Source organism: Tubulanus polymorphus, chromosome 4 (genome assembly GCF_964204645.1).
Source record: "Tubulanus polymorphus chromosome 4, tnTubPoly1.2, whole genome shotgun sequence".
NCBI lineage: Eukaryota > Metazoa > Nemertea > Palaeonemertea > Tubulaniformes > Tubulanidae > Tubulanus > Tubulanus polymorphus.
Window position 1 is genome coordinate 10,983,695 of NC_134028.1, and position 20,379 is coordinate 11,004,073.

Genomic DNA, 20,379 nt, shown 5'->3' on the forward strand with positions numbered 1-20,379 from the left:
CCGGGATTAATGCAGGATATCGGTGCTGTGCTTGGAGAAAGCTGGCCGTGAAACTGGTCGACAGTCAGCTGGTGGCGGTAACCTGCTGAACATGTGGAAAAGAGGAGGAATTAACAGGAATTGTAACAACAGCTCATCAAGATATGTGAAACTACACGCAACACGCGGCTCAGAACGGCCTATAGTCAGTAACCTGTCTGTGGTTTAGTTTCACGATCGGATATTTTCACATACCACACAAGTTGGTATAAGCCCATCCCATTAAAGCTTACCACCAACGATTAGTAATGATGACCTGATAAAGGTCTTAATAGGACCAGAAAGGACTGGCAGTCGACCTAAATCATCATTTTTTAATCCATTTGAAACTGTTTTGAAGGATATGCAAAAAGTCTTCACAGAAAGGGGTTAAATCAAATAAATAGACTCCATGATTAGAAAGTTTAACAATATGTTTCCATGCCTACACACCAAACTTCAGTTGGTAGGCATGGAGACATATTGTTAAACTTTCAAATCATGGAGTCACTTCTCTTCATTTAACCCCTTTCAGTGAAGACTTTTTGCATATCCTTCAAAACAGTTTCAAATGGATTAAAAACTGATGTTTTAGGTCGACTGCCAGTCCTTTCTGGTCCTAATAAGACCTTTATCAGGTATGTACTATCAAAAATGAGCGAGCTAGGCCACCAGGAATGCTCTCAAGTCAGGTTGAAATAGACATTAGTACGGGTGGCCTAGTGACCGGATGTTGAGGGCACAAAATCTCATGAATTGTTATATACCAATATCAAAATTCGTACATTGAGAATCATTGCGGCTTTTAAGTCTTTATCAATTGAGAGACTTAAGGCCTTTTTATGAACCAGCAAAATCGAGATAGATTAGCTATTTAGATTATATAGGCCTTTAGTTTCTCTGTAAATAAAGAATTAGCTCCACCGTGCGCTATTTCCATATCAACCGTCTTGTGCTGCCCCTATGTATAACGATAGCGGGGAAAACGTGAACTAATATGATACTCGCTTGCCAAAGTCTTTGAACGGAAGTCATGGACGAACTAATTACCGATATGCGGGCCGGATTCCGAGGAAAATTCTCAAAATCTTAAACTGCTCTGAAACAATTGAACCAAACAATTTTTCTATAAAAGATTTAACCTTAAAAGAGTAAATTTGAATCGGGATATTTCTAGTATCGTCTGGCAGAGAGCGACAGGTGTTTGTATGTTCTCCGCTTATTTGCACGCAACTAAAATAATATCGAAGGAAGATATGAAGATTTTGTTTATTCAGATGATAAATGATCATTCAAAAATGTAAATGAATAATTTATTCTGTATATAAATACTAATTAATTGATGTGAAGTGAATTTTAGCTAAAAAAAATTGAATATTGTTACCTAAAAAGTAAGGAAATATCATTCAAAAATTATAACATATTCATAGTATCATATTTAATCAGAATTAGGCGACACAGTTGTCCGTATTGTACGTAATAATGAGATGTATATTCCAGCGGTAAATATGCGCCGCTATTTTAGTTCACAGAAATTCCGCTATCGTTATTCATAGGGGCAGCACTGTACAGTTGAGATTTAGCTTAACCTCACTATCATACTGTGGCATGCGAGCAATATGGATATTTTCTTCGCCGGATTTCGTTCATTATTTAACTCGATTTCGTTGTTTATTAATTGTTCTATCAACTTTTAAGCTTCATCTAAGAGGATCTCATTTTTAAAACGATTTTCAAGCCATTTTTGATGGAACTCCTTTGTTCGCGGAATGTATTAGCATCCGGTAAAGCGGCAGACTCACATGCCACAGGGAGAAATTGAAGCAAATTAAATTTTATTCTCAAATAATTGTGCATTTAACCAACCGTACCATCAACGTTGCAGCTCATGAACCATTTAACATCCTATTTAGGTCGACCCTTCTTGGTCCGGGTTAAAATCAAACTCTCCCTTATGAAACCAACTACAAATTTGCGCCAAAAACTGAAAAAACTTCAGTTGAACCTCGTTTACCACAAATCTGTGTAAAGACGAAACCAGAAAAAAAATTCAGTAACAACCACCACAAAATTAGTGAATAATTTATAGATAAATTTATTCATTTCAGTCAAAAATGTATCATGCATCAGAGTTAAATATCAAACTAAAGTCTTGCATAAAGCAAACATGTGATCAACGCCGCAATGAACTGACTGAACTAACCCAGGAATCGAAACCTGAAATCAGATTTACAATATCAGACATCAGATTTATGACGCATCAGTTTCACACATGTTTCTGGTGCGTTATGTTATTACAGTACAGTAGAGTCTGTTCCTAACTCAACAACTCTGAACCGTCGTGGAGAAATAAACTTGAAATTAAATTTCTTTCCAAAATATGGAGTGAGTGATGTTTTAGGAGTGTTTTAAATCTAGAGAAATCGAGACTTACCTTAAACGGAAAGAATTGATCGTCCATGTTTCCTAAACCTAAGGAGCCATGTTTATTTCTACCCCACACGTACAAATCATTGTTATCTACAATATAATAACACTGTAAACAATGTAACATCATTCTAGACACTAAGCTAGGGATTGATAGAGAGAGGGAGCAGGGTTTATGTATAGAGGGAGTAGGATCAGGGAGTTTCACAGAGTAAGTAGGCTTAAGAATAGAGATAGTGTGTCTCAGAAATCCCTATCCCTATGAACTAGCATGTCTCCAGCCTCGATTGCCTACGTACCTATTGATAACTATTAAGATGAGACATCAATTTCTAGCATTACTTCCATTAGTCACGGCTCTACTTGGTTCATCCTGGTTCATCTTGGTTTATCTGGGTTCGTCCTGGTTCATCTTGGTTTATCTGGGTTTGTCCTGGTTCAATCAATTCTCTACTGATTGTAGGTAAAGGGGGAATCAGTGACCATCATAACATCCGTCAATAGTTCCACCATATTGATGACAAACATCCTAAAAAATATACATTAACTTTATAAATGTGAGTTAGAGTTAGAGTTAAGTTTAGTTACCGGTGTATCAGAGAAATGGCAATCTAAGGTACCCCCAAAATGAGGGTTAGGGATCAAATATTTTTTGTCTCCAATTTCGATGAAATTTAGTGTAGACATGTATTCTGGGGTGCTGATCACAAATCTGAAAGAATTTTTAGGATCCGAAGCCCCAAAAATGAGAAATTTGAATTCTTAGGCGTACCCCCTAAATTTTCAAAAGGCCCTGGGCCCCAGAGTTTTCGAGATATTCGAAATCTGATTGCAGATTTGGAATCAGCACCCCTGAAAATAGTAAGAACTAAAATTTCAAGCAAATCGAAGAGATTCGATTTTTTGGCCAAAAACGGCAAAAATCTAAGGTTGTAAGTAAGTCCAGGAGTTTTTTTTGGGCGAAAAATTTTTTTTCCCTGATTCCTTCGAAACTTGGTAGGAAGATGTATTCTGGGGTGTAGATTACGGATCCGCACTCAGATTTTAAATCGGAATTCATCTTCGTTGGCAAATAAGGGTTTTAATGCCCAAAATATGCACCCCAAAAATGGGGTACAAAGTCAAAATTTTTTCTTGGCCCAATCTTAATCAAATTTACTACAGACATGTTTATTGGGGTGCTGATCACGAAAATGAAGTTAGTTTTTGGATCCGAGGCCCAAAAAATGAGAAATTCGAATTTTTCGGGGGGACCCCCTAGATTTTCAAAAGGCCTTGGACCCCGGATCTTTCGAGATATTCAAAATCTGATTGCAGATTTGCAATCCGCATCCCTTAAAATAGTAAGGACTAAAATTTCAAGCAAATCGAAGAGATTCGATTTTTTTGCCAAAAATCTAAGAAAGTTAGTTTTTGGATTGAAGTGCCAAACAAGAGAAATCCAGGATCTTATGTTTTTAGCCCCTTCAAATTGACCTGTTGATGTCTTTTTTACAGCTGATATGAAATATTAAATCAATTTTTAGATAGAAATTGATCAATAAACTAAAAAACCCATTAATTCTAGTAACTATCACATGGTTTCAGACATCTACAAACATCTCTTTTCTCAAGAAGAAATTCAGTTATAACCAGGCACACAATTACTCAATGTATTAATGCTTGTATCTGTATCAAATACAATCAATGATGCTAATAATTCCTAGTCACATTTTGTAAATTAAATAAATATTCAATTGTTGATGATCTTATTGATTTGTGTGATAATTCAGTCAGAAGAATTCGAGTCTAGCTCAGTCTCAGTTAGTGCACTATCGCAGCAAATTTACCCGAATTAACTTTGTTTATAATTACAGGGGTTTTCAAAGATGTCACCAGTTGGAATTAAATTGATAATTTGTGTTGTTGTATTTACACAAATTACATTATAAGTGTGGGTATGTACAAGAAATAAGATTTTTTATTGTATTAACTTTTGCCTTTAACTATTTTTTCAGTTTATCAGCCTAACTAAAATTTGAGTCAATCAGTTAATAATTATTTAAGAGTTGTCCGCGCTCTTCTGACCCGCCACAAAACACTCAATGCTGTACAGTTTCTGGTAAGTTAATAAACTCACAATTATTTGCGATTGAATTGAATTGGTCACTTCAAGGCGATATTTTGGATTTATTTTGAATAATTCGGCGGAAATATTCACTGAAATCGATCTATTTACTCGACTTCTAGATAATATCGTTCATATTTCTTCTTTAAACGTCTAAATCGCTCCGAAATCAGCATTTATAACGAATAAATTCGGTAAAAACGGCAAGAAATAAAACCGCGGAAGTCCCACATAATCTACGAGTCGCGCGTCTAGAAACCTCGCATACCTAGGCTAATTAGACCGTATTGTGCTGCCCTCACTGACTGTGGATATCGGGTGAACTAATTACCAAACGACATACAAATTAGCTTAATTTGATTCTAATATTCTTTTTGTTTATTTTCAATCCCATTACACATGAAATAAAAGCAATATAGAGATGTAAAACAAAATTTCACTCCGATATTACATTGTACCGTACGGTGCTGCCACTAATTCTGAGTTGGCGGCTACCTCGCATACCGATGTCGCCTAAGTGCAATTTTACCCTACGGTGCTGCCCTCGCTCACAGCGGTGATTGGTAACACTATCTGAAAAGCAGTGATATAGCCTTTTTACCGTACGGTGCTGCCACCACTATATCGACGGTAAACAGAAACACTATCAGCTTTTCCAGACTTATTCTAATAAAACTCGAAATGGTCTCGAAAACTTCTCCAACTGTTCGATAATAGAATTAATGAATAAAATGAAGTTTTTTCTAACGAATTCCACCTGAATTTTCGCCTCTGCTCGCACCGCTTGGCATTCATAATAATCGATATATTATATTAATTAATCTTGTTCTAGTCACAAAGCAATGATATGACATTAGATATCTTTCAGCAATGCATTCCTCATACAAAATACCTGTCTATAAATGATAAAACACGTCCAGATGGGGAAAAACTGGGGAAATTCATGTTTTAACTGAAAAAACCTCAGTGTTGTAGCGAGGTGGTGAGGACACTAGTACCATTCATTGCTGATGATGTAAACAGTTCAAACCAAAGAGAAAATCTGTGAGACTAAACAGATCTCATTTTCAAGTTCGACACGAAACAATTGAAACAATTTTTGAATTATTGGATTCTAATTTCATTCCTCGTGAATCGGCGACAAAAACAAAACTTCGCAAAATGTGAAATAAGTTTTTTAATTGTTGAATTTTTCCTGATTCTTAACAATAAAAATTAGAAAATTAAATTGGGTTAAAATCAAGACTGATCAGCGACGGCCGTGCTGTCTACTCCGGGATTAATGCAGGATATCGGACGGAGAGATGATCCTGGATTAAGCGGGAGTATTAAGTCTTTTAGGTAAGAACGCAGACGTTCCAGTCGGTAAATCACCTCTTATTCTATACATCACATAGACGACAGCGCCACCTATTAGGAATCCTAGTACTGTAGTCAATACAGCGCATAGAGCCATCATACCTGAAATAATCGATACACACTGAGAGTCCACAACCTTCAAATAGCTTTAGCCGATAGGACGACTTTACACCTATCTAAGATGGAACCAGGCTGCTAGGATACCACCCAACAATCTAACTTAAGTCATCGCTTATAATCAGTTAATCCTTGTTTATAATATATATATATATATATATATATATATACATACTATAACTATAGACACTGTGGATTAACAGATTCTTGTTTTTACACAAAACGAGCCACTGTGCTGGGAGAAAACCGACAGTGAAACTGGTCGACAGTCAGCTGGTGGCGGTAACCTGCTGAACATGTGGAAAAGAGGAGGAATTAACAGGAATTGTAACAACAGCTCATCAAGATTTGTGAAACTCCGCGCAACACACGGCTCAGAACGGCCTATAGTCAGTAACCTGTCTGTGGTTTAGTTTCACGATCGGATATTTTCACATACCACACAAGTTGGTATAAGCCCATCCCATTAAAGCTTACCACCAACGATTAGTAATGATGACCTGATAAAGGTCTTAATAGGACCAGAAAGGACTGGCAGTCGACCTAAATCATCATTTTTTAATCCATTTGAAACTGTTTTGAAGGATATGCAAAAAGTCTTCACAGAAAGGGGTTAAATCAAATAAATAGACTCCATGATTTGAAAGTTTAACAATATGTTTCCATGCCTACACACCAAACTACAGTTGGTAATGGTAGGCATGGAGACATATTCATATTGTTAAACTTTCAAATCATGGAGTCACTTCTCTTCATTTAACCCCTTTCAGTGAAGACTTTTTGCATATCCTTCAAAACAGTTTCAAATGGATTAAAAACTGATGATTTAGGTCGACTGCCAGTCCTTTCTGGTCCTAATAAGACCTTTATCAGGTATGTACTATCAAAAATGAGCGAGCTAGGCTACCAGGAATGCTCTCAAGTCAGGTTGAAATAGACATTAGTACGGGTGGCCTAGTGTCCGGATGTTGAGGGCACAAAATCTCATGAATTCTTATCTTTTTAACCAATATCAAAAATTCGTACATTTAGAATCATTGCGGCTTTTAAGTCTTTATCAATTTGAGAGACTTAGTTTCACTGTAAATAAAGTGAGAATTGAGCGCGCTCCACCGTGCGCAATTTCCATATCGACCGTCTTGTGCTGCCCCTATGTATAACGAAAGCGGGGAAAACGTGAACTAATATGATACTCGCTTGCCAAAGTCTTTGAACGGTAGTCATGGACGAACTAATTACCGATATGCGGGCCGGATTCCTAAGAAAATTCTCAAAATCTTTAGCTGCCCTGAAACAATTGAACCAAACAATTTTTCTATAAAAGAATTAACCTTAAAAGAGTATATTTGAATCGGGATATTTCTAGTATCGTCTGGCAGAGAGCGACAGGTGTTTGTATGTTCTCCGCTTATTTGCACGCAACTAAAATAATATCGAAGGAAGATATGGAGATTTTGTTTATTCAGATGATAAATGATCATTCAAAAATGTAAATGAATAATTTATTCTGTATATAAATACTAATTAATTGATGTGAAGTGAATTTTAGCTAAAAAAAATTGAATATTGTTACCTAAAAAGTAAGGAAATATCATTCAAAAATTATAACATATTCATAGTATCATATTTAATCAGAATTAGGCGACACAGTTGTCCGTATTGTACGTAATAATGAGATGTATATTCCAGCGGTAAATATGCGCCGCTATTTTAGTTCACAGAAATTCCGCTATCGTTATTCATAGGGGCAGCACTGTACAGTTGAGATTTAGCTTAACCTCACTATCATACTGTGGCATGCGAGCAATATGGATATTTTCTTCGCCGGATTTCGTTCATTATTTAACTCGATTTCGTTGTTTATTAATTGTTCTATCAACTTTTAAGCTTCATCTAAGAGGATCTCATTTTTAAAACGATTTTCAAGCCATTTTTGATGGAACTCCTTTGTTCGCGGAATGTATTAGCATCCGGTAAAGCGGCAGACTCACATGCCACAGGGAGAAATTGAAGCAAATTAAATTTTATTCTCAAATAATTGTGCATTTAACCAACCGTACCATCAACGTTGCAGCTCATGAACCATTTAACATCCTATTTAGGTCGACCCTTCTTGGTCCGGGTTAAAATCAAACTCTCCCTTATGAAACCAACTACAAATTTGCGCCAAAAACTGAAAAAACTTCAGTTGAACCTCGTTTACCACAAATCTGTGTAAAGACGAAACCAGAAAAAAAATTCAGTAACAACCACCACAAAATTAGTGAATAATTTATAGATAAATTTATTCATTTCAGTCAAAAATGTATCATGCATCAGAGTTAAATATCAGACTAAAGTCTTGCATAAAGCAAACATGTGATCAACGCCGCAATGAACTGACTGAACTAACCCAGGAATCGAAACCTGAAATCAGATTTACAATATCAGACATCAGATTTATGACGCATCAGTTTCACACATGTTTCTGGTGCGTTATGTTATTACAGTACAGTAGAGTCTGTTCCTAACTCAACAACTCTGAACCGTCGTGGAGAAATAAACTTGAAATTAAATTTCTTTCCAAAATATGGAGTGAGTGATGTTTTAGGAGTGTTTTAAATCTAGAGAAATCGAGACTTACCTTAAACGGAAAGAATTGATCGTCCATGTTTCCTAAACCTAAGGAGCCATGTTTATTTCTACCCCACACGTACAGATCATTGTTATCTACAATATAATAACATCGCAAACATTGTAACATCATTCTAGACACTAAGCTAGGGATTGATAGAGAGAGGGAGCAGGGTTTATGTATAGAGGGAGTAGGATCAGGGAGTTTCACAGAGTAAGTAGGCTTAAGAATAGAGATAGTGTGTCTCAGAAATCCCTATCCCTATGAACTAGCATGTCTCCAGCCTCGATTGCCTACGTACCTATTGATAACTATTAAAATGAGACATTAATTTCTAGCATTTCTTCCATAAGTCACGGCTCTACTTGGTTCATCTTGGTTTATCTGGGTTCATCTTGGTTTATCTGGGTTCGTCCTGGTTCATCTTAGTTTATCTGGGTTCGTCCTGGTTCATCTTGCACCATCTGCTCCACTGCATCAATGTCTGTATAATGTTCAAATCAATTCTCTACTGATTGTAGGTAGACCAGTGACCATCATAACATCCGTCAATAGTTCCACCATATTGATGACAAACATCCTAAAAAATATACATTAACTTTATAAATGTGAGTTAGAGTTAGAGTTAAGTCTAGTTACCGGTGTATCAGAGAAATGGCAATCTAAGGTACCCCCAAAATGAGGGTTAGGGGTCAAATATTTTTTGTCTCCGATTTCGATGAAATTTAGCGTAGACATGTATTCTGGGGTGCTGATCACAAATCTGAAAGAATTTTTAGGATCTGAAGCACCAAAAATGAGAAATTTGAATTCTTAGGGGTACCCCCTAAATTTTCAAAAGGCCCTGGGCCCCAGAGTTTTCGAGATATTCGAAATCTGATTGCAGATTTGGAATCAGCACCCCTGAAAATAGTAAGGACTAAAATTTTAAGCAAATCGAAGAGATTCGATTTTTTGGCCAAAAACGGCAAAAATCTAAGGTGTTAGTCCAGGAGTTTTTTTTGGGCGAAAAATTTTTTTTCTCTGATTCCTTCGAAACTTGGTAGGAAGATGTATTCCGAGGTGTAGATTCCGGATCTGTAATCAGATTTTGAATCGGAATTCATCTTCATGGGCAAATAAGGGTTTTAATGCCCGAAACATGCACCCCAAAAATGGGGTACAAAGTCACAATTTTTTTTTTGCCCAATCTCAATCAAATTTACTACAGACATGTTTTTTGGGGTGCTGATCATGAAAATGAAGTTAGTTTTTGGATCCGAGGCCCAAAAAATGAGAAATTCGAATTTTTTGGGGGGACCCCCTAGATTTTCAAAAGGCCTTGGACCCAAGATCTTTCGAGATATTTAAAATCTGATTGCAGATTTGCAATCCGCATCCCTTAAAATAGTAAGGAATAAAATTTCAAGCAAATCGAAGAGATTCGATTTTTTCGCCAAAAATTGCAAAAATCTAAGAAAATTAGTTTTTGGATTGAAGTGCCAAACAAGAGAAATCCAGGATTTTATGCTTTTAGCCCCTTCAAATTGACCTGTTGATGTCTTTTTAACAGCTGATATGAAATATTAAATCAATTTTTAGATAGAAATTGATCAATTAACTAAAAACCCATTAATTCTAGTAACTATCACATGGTTTCAGACATCTACAAACATCTCTTTTCTCAAGAAGAAATTCAGTTATAACCACGCACACAATTACTCAATGTATTAATGCTCGTACCTGTATCAAATACAATCAATGAAGCTAATAATTCCTAGTCACATTTTGTAAATTAAATTAATATTCAATTGTTGATGACCTATTGATTTGTGTTTAAAGTCATAATTCAGTCAGAAGAATTCGAGTCTAGCTCAGTCTCAGTTAGTGCACTATCGCAGTAAATTTACCAGAATTAACTTTGTTTATAATTACAGGAGTTTTCAAAGATGTCACCAGTTGGAATTAAATTGATAATTTGTGTTGTTGTATTTACACAAATTACAATATTTATAAATGTGGGTATGCACAAGAAATAAGATTTTTTATTGTTTTAACTTTTGCCTTTAACTATTTTTTCAGTTTATCAGCCTAACTAAAATTTGAGTCAATGAGTTAATAATTAATTAAGAGTTGTCCGCGCTCTTCTGACCCGCCACAAAACACTCAATGCTGTACAGTTTCTGGTAAGCTAATAAACTCACAATTATTTACGATTGAATTGAATTGGTCACTTCAAGGCGATATTTTGAATAATTCGGCGGAAATATTCACTGAAATCGATCTATTTACTCGACTTCTAGATAATATCGTTCATATTTCTTCTTTAAACATCTAAATCGCTCCGAAATCAACATTTATAACGAATAAATTCGGTAAAAACGGCAAGAAATAAAACCGCGGAAATCCCACATAATCTGCGAGTCGCGCGTCTAGAAACCTCGCATACCTAGGCTAATTAGACCGTATTGTGCTGCCCTCACTGACTGTGGATATCGGGTGAACTAATTACCAAACGACATACAAATTAGCTTAATTTGATTCTAATATTCTTTTTGTTTATTTTCAATCCCATTACACATGAAATAAAAACAATATAGAGATGTAAAACAAAATTTCACTCCGATATTACATTGTACCGTACGGTGCTGCCACTAATTCTGAGTTGGCGGCTACCTCGCATACCGATGTCGCCTAAGTGCAATTTTACCGTACGGTGCTGCCCTCGCTCACAGCGGTGATTGGTAACACTATCTGAAAAGTAGTGATATAGCCTTTTTACCGTACGGTGCTGCCACCACTATATCGACGGTGAACAGAAACACTATCAGCTTTTCCAGACTTATTCTAATAAAACTCGAAATGGTCTCATAAACTTCTCCAACTGTTCGATAATAGAATTAATGAATAAAATGAAGTTTTTTCTAACGAATTCCACCTGAATTTTACCTTCTGCTCGCACCGCTTGGCATTCATAATAATTGATATATTATATTAATTAATTAATCTTGTTCTAGTCACAAAGCAATGATATGACATTAGATATCTTTCAGCAATGCATTCCTCATACAAAATACCTGTCTATAAATGATAAAACACGTCCAGATGGGGAAAAACTGAGGAAATTCATGTTTTAAATGATTTTCTTTTTAAACTTTAAAGGAAAACCTCAGTGTTGTAGCGAGGTGGTGAGGACACTAGTGCCATTCATTGCTGATGATGTAAACAGTTCAAACCAAAGAGAAAATCTGTGAGACGAAACAGATCTCATTTTCAAGTTCGACACGAAACAATTGAAGCAATTTTTGAATTATTGGATTCTAATTTCATTCCTCGTGAATCGGCGACAAAAACAAAACTTCGCAAAATGTGAAATAAGTTTTTTAATTGTTGAATTTTTCCTGATTCTTAACAGTAAAAATTAGAAAATTAAATTGGGTTAAAATCAAGACTGATCAGCAACGGCCGTGCTGTCTACTCCGGGATTAATGCAGGATATCGGACGGAGAGATGATCCTGGATTAAGCGGGAGTATTAAGTCTTTTAGGTAAGAACGCAGACGTTCCAGTCGGTAAATCACCTCTTATTCTATACATCACATAGACGACAGCGCCACCTATTAGGAATCCTAGTACTGTAGTCAATACGGCGCATAGAGCCATCATACCTGAAATAATCGATACACACTGAGAGTCCGTAACCTTCAAATAACTTTAGCCGATAGGACGACTTTATACCTATCTAAGATAGAACCAGGCTGCTAGGATACCACCCAACAATCCAACTAAAGTCATCGCTATTGCCAAACCAGCCATTGAACCTGTAAATAACAATGTACGTTTGACTTCAGTTGAATTGTTACCATGGTAACACCTCAAATAAAAAAATCATACATACCCGCTGTATATCCTGTTTCCATGACAACCGGTACAACCTCTCTTATAACCTCTTTAACGGAGTACGGCTTTGCGGTCAAAACAACAGGCTAAAAATAAAACGATTCTGATTGGTTCAAACAGCTACCAGCTAGAAAATAAAACAATTCCGATTGGCTGATGGAAAACTTACATCATCTGTTGTATCAACAATCATAATGACCTTGAACTCGCGTTGATTGATAGTTTGGTTAAGTAATTGAGCTGCAAGGTCGAGTGGAGTCTCTTTAACTTCCATCTGAGTATCGCCCTTAATAGGAGCCGTATCTAACAGTGTGAATGTCACTAGTATATTAGACTCATCAAAATCAACCTGCAAGACAACTCACAGAAATAAACCACTCACAGAAATACACAACTGGCAGAAATAAACAACTCACAGAAATAAACCACTCAGAAATACACAACTGGCAGAAATAAACAACTCGCAGAAATAACTCGCAGAATTGAACAACTCACAGAAATGAACAATTCACAGAATTGAACAACTCACAGAAATAAACAACTCACAGAAATGAACAATTCACAGAATTGAACAACTCACAGAAATGAACAATTCACAGAAATGAACGACTCACAGAAATAAACCACTCACAGAAATGAACAACTCACAGAAGCTAACACAGAAATGACATACCTGTAAATTGCTGATTCTAACAGGAGTAACTGCCATCGTTCCAGTTAAACTCGCTAAAACTGAATATCGGAACAATAATTTATTCACCGACACAACATTGTTAAAATCTCCCGGCAACGCAAATTCAAAATGGCGTCTATTTCTAGCGGTGTAACACTGAGATACGTCATATGAGAACAATGAAGGTTGATCGGTATCGAAATCAAATATCTCATAAATATAGTTAAACGGCATCTGTAATTAATATCAAACATACGAGGAGTAATAATCAATATTCAACAGCAGCTGATATAGACAGGCATACTTACATCTGGAGTAGTAATCTGTAATCTCATCGGTATTCCTGATTCTATTTTACTCTCTTCCCCAAACGTATAATCTTTCTACAATTAAATAATAATCCAAATATATAGATATATATCGACGATTAGTATCAGATTAGAATAGATTGTTGATCGATTACCGTAGAGATAAACCATTCAAACGTAGACGTGACGTTTATTAAATCAGAAATTCCTTTCGGGAAATCGGTTCTAGTCGCGATAAATACATCACACGGTACTCCACGAACCATACGCTGTAAATATAAATACATTAACTAAACACGGTTACATTTATACCGTGTTTATAACTAATACATCGCACGGTACTCCACGAACCATACGCTGTAAATATAAATACATTAACTAAACACGGTTACATTTATACCGTGTTTATAACTAATACATCGCACGGTACTCCGCGAACCATACGCTGTAAATATAAATACATTAACTAAACACGGTTACATTTATACCGTGTTTATAACTAATATATCGCACGGTACTCCACGAACCATACGCTGTAAATATAAATACATTATCTAAACACGTTTACATTTATACCGTGTTTATAACTAATATATCGCACGGTACTCCACGAACCATACGCTGTAAATATAATTACATTAACTAAACACGGTTACATTTATACCGTGTTTATAACTAATATATCGCACGGTACTCCACGAACCATACGCTGTAAATATAAATACATTAACTAAACACGGTTACATTTATACCGTGTTTATAACTAATAAACACTTACCACTCCTTCATACGTATATTCAGTGTGATCAGTATAGAAGAATTCCTCAGCCGTTCTGATACGAACTAAACTCGGATTTGATTGGACGGATTCCGCATCTGGATTATTACTGGCTATTTTATTCACTGTACAGTTGCCAATCATAGGATCCATTACATAAGCCACGCCTACAATTTAACAAATTCGTGCATTTCATCAAAACTGTTAAATGTTGGGAGCTTTGAGTTCAGGAGCCACACCCCCTATGTTCACAGAAGCCACACCCCCTATATACAGAAGCCACGCCCCCCTGTGAATACTAACCAGTATTGTAGTCATGTATTTCAGTAAGTTGTGTCATTCCATAAGGTGAATTACTGAGAGGTGTCGGCATATAATCAATACGAAACAGCTTCGCTTTACTGTCAAATCTCTCCTGTAATTAAATATTCATCGATAAACTCCTCCCTTTAATACAGAGACCCCGCCCCCTCGACTGATTGACACTTACGCGTTTAGTATCGATGTATTGTAGATTAATCTGTAATTCCTCGACTGACATCGAGAACGCTGAAGGAGGTTTAAACATCGGTTTAGTGAATTTACGTCCGACGCACTGAACGCCTCTCGGTGTCTGAGGAGGAAATAAAAACATTTCAACTCTTTCGGTAATTAGTTCATCCCAAACTCAACAATGTATTAACTTACTAAAAACATATTCAGATTTTCCTCGTCTATCATTGGTTGAAAGTTGAAATAATCGTAAACCGTTTTGAATGGTCGACTATAGGTGGCGTCGACTCTGATTTTACCCTCGACTACACATCTAACGGGCACTGACATTCCCTCACCGATTGATGGTTGCCATGATACTGGATCTGTTAAAACGAGTTAGCGATGCTGAATCCCGATATTTATGGGTTTATTTCGGGAAGGTTTTTATTTCAATCTTACCGGACCAATACCAATCAATCTTTGTGGTTGCCATGGTATCTTCATCATAAGCACACGATCTCCAATGATTCACAGCAATCCCTCGAACCTATAATTACAGAAACCCTGCCATAGTGGTCATCTTTAAAATCTCAATACAGCTGCCATAGTGGCCATCTTTAAAAGTTTCTACTTACGGTATCGTTACCGATAAACTGCTGTGGGAAATCTCCAGTGAATTTTAACACATTTGCTGCTGTTAAAATCGAAGGTTTCCCATTTTTTAAGACGAAACCGAACAGAAATTTAAACGGACTGTCCTGAATATCGGACACAGAACACGTCGTCGTAGCTGTAAAAATAATCAATAATTATTATTGATTTAAAGCTATCTATAAACCATAGATGAATTCAGATAATTCTAAACTTACGTTCATCGTGAAAAACAGCGAAGAATTCACTCGTGTTATAGTTAAATATCATATCAACTGCTGCAGATAGTTCCGGTTTTTTCATAGAGATGGCAGCACGGTTGCCCGGTTGATCGTAAACTTCTCTCATCGAAATCGTGTAATCCCCAAAATTACCTTCTACGGAAGCGGAAAATTGGGTCGGGATATCGGGGTAAACCGGACCTACAACAATCAAACCCGTTACAACTGTTGTTACTACAGGTAACACGTCTTACTTACAGTCGCTATGGAGACGAATGACTTACCTCCCGTCGATTCCGATGGTTTATTACAGACGGATGTATCCCATTGAGCAATAGATGGCAGCACCGTCGTAAACAGTAATAGAACACCAATAAGACTCCATCGTCTTAATCTAGACAACAATCGAAAACAGTAACAGTTATAAAAATATCGTCGCTAAGCAATAATGAAGATTAACGGTAATTCAGAAAAGATTTACCTGCGAGTAGTTACTATGACGCCCATATTGAATACAGTGTGATTCACGAGTCAACTCATACAGATAACCAGTGACCAGTATATTTACAGGTCAGGTGACCCCTCTTGACCTCTATCAGATAACTTACCTTATCTCAGAACAGGATTAAACGTATTCTATAATATCTCAAATCTCAACAATAATCTTAAACTAATATCGTGTTAACGATATGAATATTTATTTCTGTTTGTTACACTCCGTTCTGCAGTTTTCATGGTTTCAGTTCATTTAAAGATAAAACTTTTTTTTCATCATCTTCTTTTTTTAAATCTGAACTTTTAAAATTGAACGTTTCACCGGCAACCTGAAAGAAATATAACAATCAGTAACTATAGGAATGGTAGTTAGACTGGCGGGGGTGGGGTGGGGGGGTGAGACTCACCACTTCACAGTTATCAGGGGTGCAGTTTTCAGGAGTTCCATTTTTACCACAACGACACAAATGACAATCAACAATGAACTCATCTCCGGGCTGATAAAATACACCATCGCTGTAACAGACTATAGACACAATTGACTGTTAGCTGATTAGCCCAAACATCCCCAACTCCCCTCTCTCTCTCCCCACTCCCCTCTCTCTCCTTCCTACTCCCCTCTCTCCTTACTCCCCACTCTCCCTTCCTGCTCCCCACTCCCCCCTCTCCCCACTCACCCCTCTCTCCCCCTGCTCCAGTATATAAACTTACAGTGTATGATTAAATCTTCGTGTTTAGTGCAGATATTTTCGCAGCCGTTTGAACAACATTTCGAACTTTCCGAACAGTTTTTATCCGATTCGCACGTAACGACGTCATTGTCGCTATAGCGACCGTTTAACCACGATAAACAACGTTTTTTGTTGAATATCGTCGGACATTGCGGTTCATGGCAACCGATTTCAGCTTTTATTCGGGTACAATTGACAGGATTACCGTCGTGTGAACAGATACAATTCCAGTCACAACTTACAACCATTGTATCTCCTGTCTGATAGTAACTTCCATTCATCTGACAAACTAGAAATTATAATCATTATATCAATTTCATTCCATGAAACTTTTAACAAAATATATTCGATAATACGTACATTGAGTGACGAGTTCCTCGTGAGGGATACACTGATATCGGCATCCATTAAAACAACATCGATCCCCCTGGCGACAACAATCGGAATTACTCCTACATATATCGAAGGATTCATCTTTACTGCATTCGTGTCCGGGTCTAAAACTGACTGAAATCCGCGGACATTCACTATACCCTGAAATATATATCACACTTATAACACTAGGGGGCGCTACAACTACTGAAATCCGCGGGCATTCACTATACCCTGAAATATATATCACACTTATAACACTAGGGGGCGCTATAACTATGAAATCCGCAGGCATTTACTATACCCTGAAATATACAATTACAACTATATCAGCTGCCATAATTGTCAACTAGGGGGCAGTGAATACTTACGATTTACCAGGTCTAATTCCTCGATAGGAGTGCACTGAAATCTACATCCGTCACTACAACACTTGTCACCATGACGACAACAATCATCATCGCTAAAACAATAATCGTTTTTATCTTCTGGTTTACACTGGGAGTTCTTTACTTCAGGACAAGTTCTATTGTTACTGTCTGATAAATCTGAGAAAAATAAAATAAGAAATTAATCATTATAACAGGTCACTTGCCACAGGAGTTCAGATGAATTGAGACAGAAATAGACTGACTTAAATATTGATTAGAAATGATAGAGACTGACCTAGATATTCATTAGAAATGATAGAGACTGACCTAGATATTGATTAGAAATGATAGAGACTGACCTAGATATTGATTAGAAATGATAGAGACTGACCTAGATATGCATTAGAAATGATAGAGACTGACCTAGATATTGATTAGAAATGATAGAGACTGACCTAGATATTCATTAGAAATGATAGAGACTGACCTAGATATTGATTAGAAATGATAGAGACTGACCTAGATATTCATTAGAAATGATAGAGACTGACCTAGATATTCATTAGAAATGATAGAGACTGACCTAGATATTGATTAGAAATGATAGAGACTGACCTAGATATTCATTAGAAATGATAGAGACTGACCTAGATATTCATTAGAAGTGATGGAGACTGACCTAGATATTTATTAGAAGCGATAGAGACTGACCTAGATATTCATTAGAAGTGATGGAGACTGACCTAGATATTTATTAGAAGCGATAGAGACTGACCTAGATATTTATTAGACGCGATGTCAGGTCCGGCCGGTCCGTCAGCTAATAATAACTTCACTAGCGTTAAAACACCCATTAAACATCTTAATTTCATCGTTAACGCCACCTATATGTCGATACAATCAACTAAATTCTATTACATAGTTATAATTGTTTTCAATAGCATGAATCGGTAATGAATGAATACTTACGGCTGATTGAGAGAGAGAGAGAGAATGAATAAATCTGATCCTACAATGTGCTGTATAGGAACGTTCACTCACACACAAACACATGTGAAAGTTTACTTAGTAAGAATCCTCGCTTGCCAGGGGCTGATCGAGTACTGCTGTCGTGTGAACGCTCTCAATCCTCACTCGCCAGGGGACGGAAGACAGCGGCTCTCAGATATTGGGACTAATTGACAAATCACTAATGAGATATTTATAATTAACCGGGTTTAATGATATAACAAGTGTATGACACAGAATTGAGGCAGGCATCAACGTGTGACAGGTGTTTGAAGGTATTGATATAACCAGGTGAGTAACAGAGAGGAGGGACAACCAGTTTACTAACAGCTGCTCATCAGTGTTTATGAGATATCAAATATCAGTCAACACTATAATTCTGATATATCGATATCGGACATCATTGAGATATCAAATAATGAATAAAGCCTACCCTGGCAGGCGAGTTGATATTAATCATTATTGAATGTCAATAAAATATGTGAACGGAAATATTTATATCAGGAAAAATAATGTCATCATTTATCATAAAACAACCGTCAATTATAGCAGCAGCAGCAGCAGCAGCAGTAGCAACAGCAGCAGCAGCAGCAGCAGCAGCAGCAGCAGCAGCAGCAGCAGCAGCAGCAGCAGCAGCAGCAGCAGCAGCAGCAGCAGCAGCAGTGAGATAGAGAGATAGAGAGAGAGAGAGAGAGAGAGAGAGAGTGATAGATTGAAGTTAGTTGAACCACGCCCATAAATCTATCAGTTGCTCCTGTAGCAGCAACACAGCATCACCACATACACTGTATCATGTAATACACTAGAGATGCTGCTGCTGCTGCTGCTGCTGCTGCTGCTGTGACAGGTGAGTTTTTATAAAGTATCTAATAGCCATCGCTGACCAGTCACTGACCAGTTGCTGACCGGTCACCGGTCGGTCACCAGTCGGTCACCAGCCCTAACTGTGATGATTTAATTCTTTTTAGAAATGATTTATAAAAAGGAACCACAATGCATCAGTGTACTAGGATTTAAAAGTTATGGTGAAAACCAAACAGTTTCCACGGCAACGGGAAAAATGGACGCTATATACAAAAGATGGTAAGACATGATAAGACGATGGGGTGGTGTATGTGTGACAGTGACAGGGTGGTGTATGTGTGACAGTGACAGGGTGGTGTATGTGTGACAGTGACAGGGCGGTGTATATGTGACAGTGACAGGGTGGTGTATGTGTGACAGTGACAGGGTGGTGCATGTGTGACAGGGCGGTGTATGTGTGACAGGGCGGTGTATGTGTGACAGTGACAGGGTGGTGCATGTGTGACAGGGTGGTGTATGTGTGACAGGGTGGTGTATGTGTGACAGCGACAGGGCGGTGTATGTGTGACAGTGACAGGGTGGTGTATGTGTGACAGTGACAGGGCGGTGTATGTGTGACAGTGACAGGGTGGTGCATGTGTGACAGGGTGGTGTATGTGTGACAGGGTGGTGTATGTGTGACAGTGACAGGGCGGTGTATATGTGACAGTGACAGGGTGGTGTATGTGTGACAGTGACAGGGCGGTGTATGTGTGACAGTGACAGGGTGGTGCATGTGTAACAGGGTGGTGTATGTGTGACAGGGTGGTGTATGTGTGACAGTGACAGGGCGGTGTATATGTGACAGTGACAGGGTGGTGTATGTGTGACAGTGACAGGGTGGTGTATGTGTGACAGTGACAGGGCGGTGTATGTGTGACAGTGACAGGGTGGTGTATGTGTGACAGTGACAGGGCGGTGTATGTGTGACAGT

General features: G+C 37.5%; 2 protein-coding genes and 1 long non-coding RNA gene across 6 annotated transcripts; all 3 read right to left on the minus strand.

Moving 5' to 3' along the window:
* Positions 1-2,097: 2,097 nt before the first annotated feature.
* LOC141904557 (uncharacterized) lies at positions 2,098-4,758 on the minus strand. Its single transcript, XR_012619144.1, has 4 exons — positions 4,565-4,758; positions 2,745-2,974; positions 2,453-2,538; positions 2,098-2,235 (listed from the first exon to the last, which is right to left on the minus strand). It is a non-coding gene; the product is annotated as an uncharacterized LOC141904557 (long non-coding RNA).
* Positions 4,759-11,989: 7,231 nt separating this feature from the next.
* LOC141904127 (uncharacterized) lies at positions 11,990-16,027 on the minus strand. Of its 2 annotated transcripts, XM_074792643.1 has the most exons (15): positions 15,910-16,027; positions 15,623-15,826; positions 15,389-15,543; positions 15,213-15,300; positions 14,967-15,136; positions 14,770-14,892; positions 14,583-14,694; positions 14,280-14,446; positions 13,657-13,770; positions 13,502-13,576; positions 13,194-13,427; positions 12,690-12,869; positions 12,519-12,606; positions 12,359-12,441; positions 12,150-12,288 (listed from the first exon to the last, which is right to left on the minus strand). In XM_074792643.1, the coding sequence occupies exons 2-14, from the start codon at positions 15,750-15,752 to the stop codon at positions 12,359-12,361; spliced, it is 1,719 nt and encodes a 572-aa protein (XP_074648744.1). In that variant the 5' UTR covers positions 15,753-15,826; positions 15,910-16,027; the 3' UTR covers positions 12,150-12,288. The 2 variants fall into 2 exon arrangements, with proteins under 2 accessions (XP_074648743.1, XP_074648744.1); XM_074792642.1 differs by lacking the exon at positions 12,359-12,441 and having other exon boundaries at positions 11,990-12,288.
* Positions 16,028-16,319: 292 nt separating this feature from the next.
* Positions 16,320-19,168, minus strand: LOC141904130 (uncharacterized). 3 transcript variants are annotated; one of them, XM_074792646.1, is made up of 7 exons: positions 18,564-19,168; positions 18,370-18,478; positions 17,595-17,771; positions 17,212-17,385; positions 16,832-17,140; positions 16,528-16,646; positions 16,320-16,449 (listed from the first exon to the last, which is right to left on the minus strand). In XM_074792646.1, exons 1-7 carry the CDS (start codon positions 18,645-18,647, stop codon positions 16,357-16,359), a joined length of 1,065 nt encoding a protein of 354 aa, XP_074648747.1. In that variant the 5' UTR covers positions 18,648-19,168; the 3' UTR covers positions 16,320-16,356. The 3 variants fall into 3 exon arrangements, with proteins under 3 accessions (XP_074648747.1, XP_074648749.1, XP_074648748.1); XM_074792648.1 differs by having other exon boundaries at positions 18,370-18,498; positions 18,564-18,607; XM_074792647.1 differs by lacking the exon at positions 18,564-19,168 and having other exon boundaries at positions 18,370-18,550.
* Between the last annotated feature and the right edge of the window lie 1,211 nt (positions 19,169-20,379).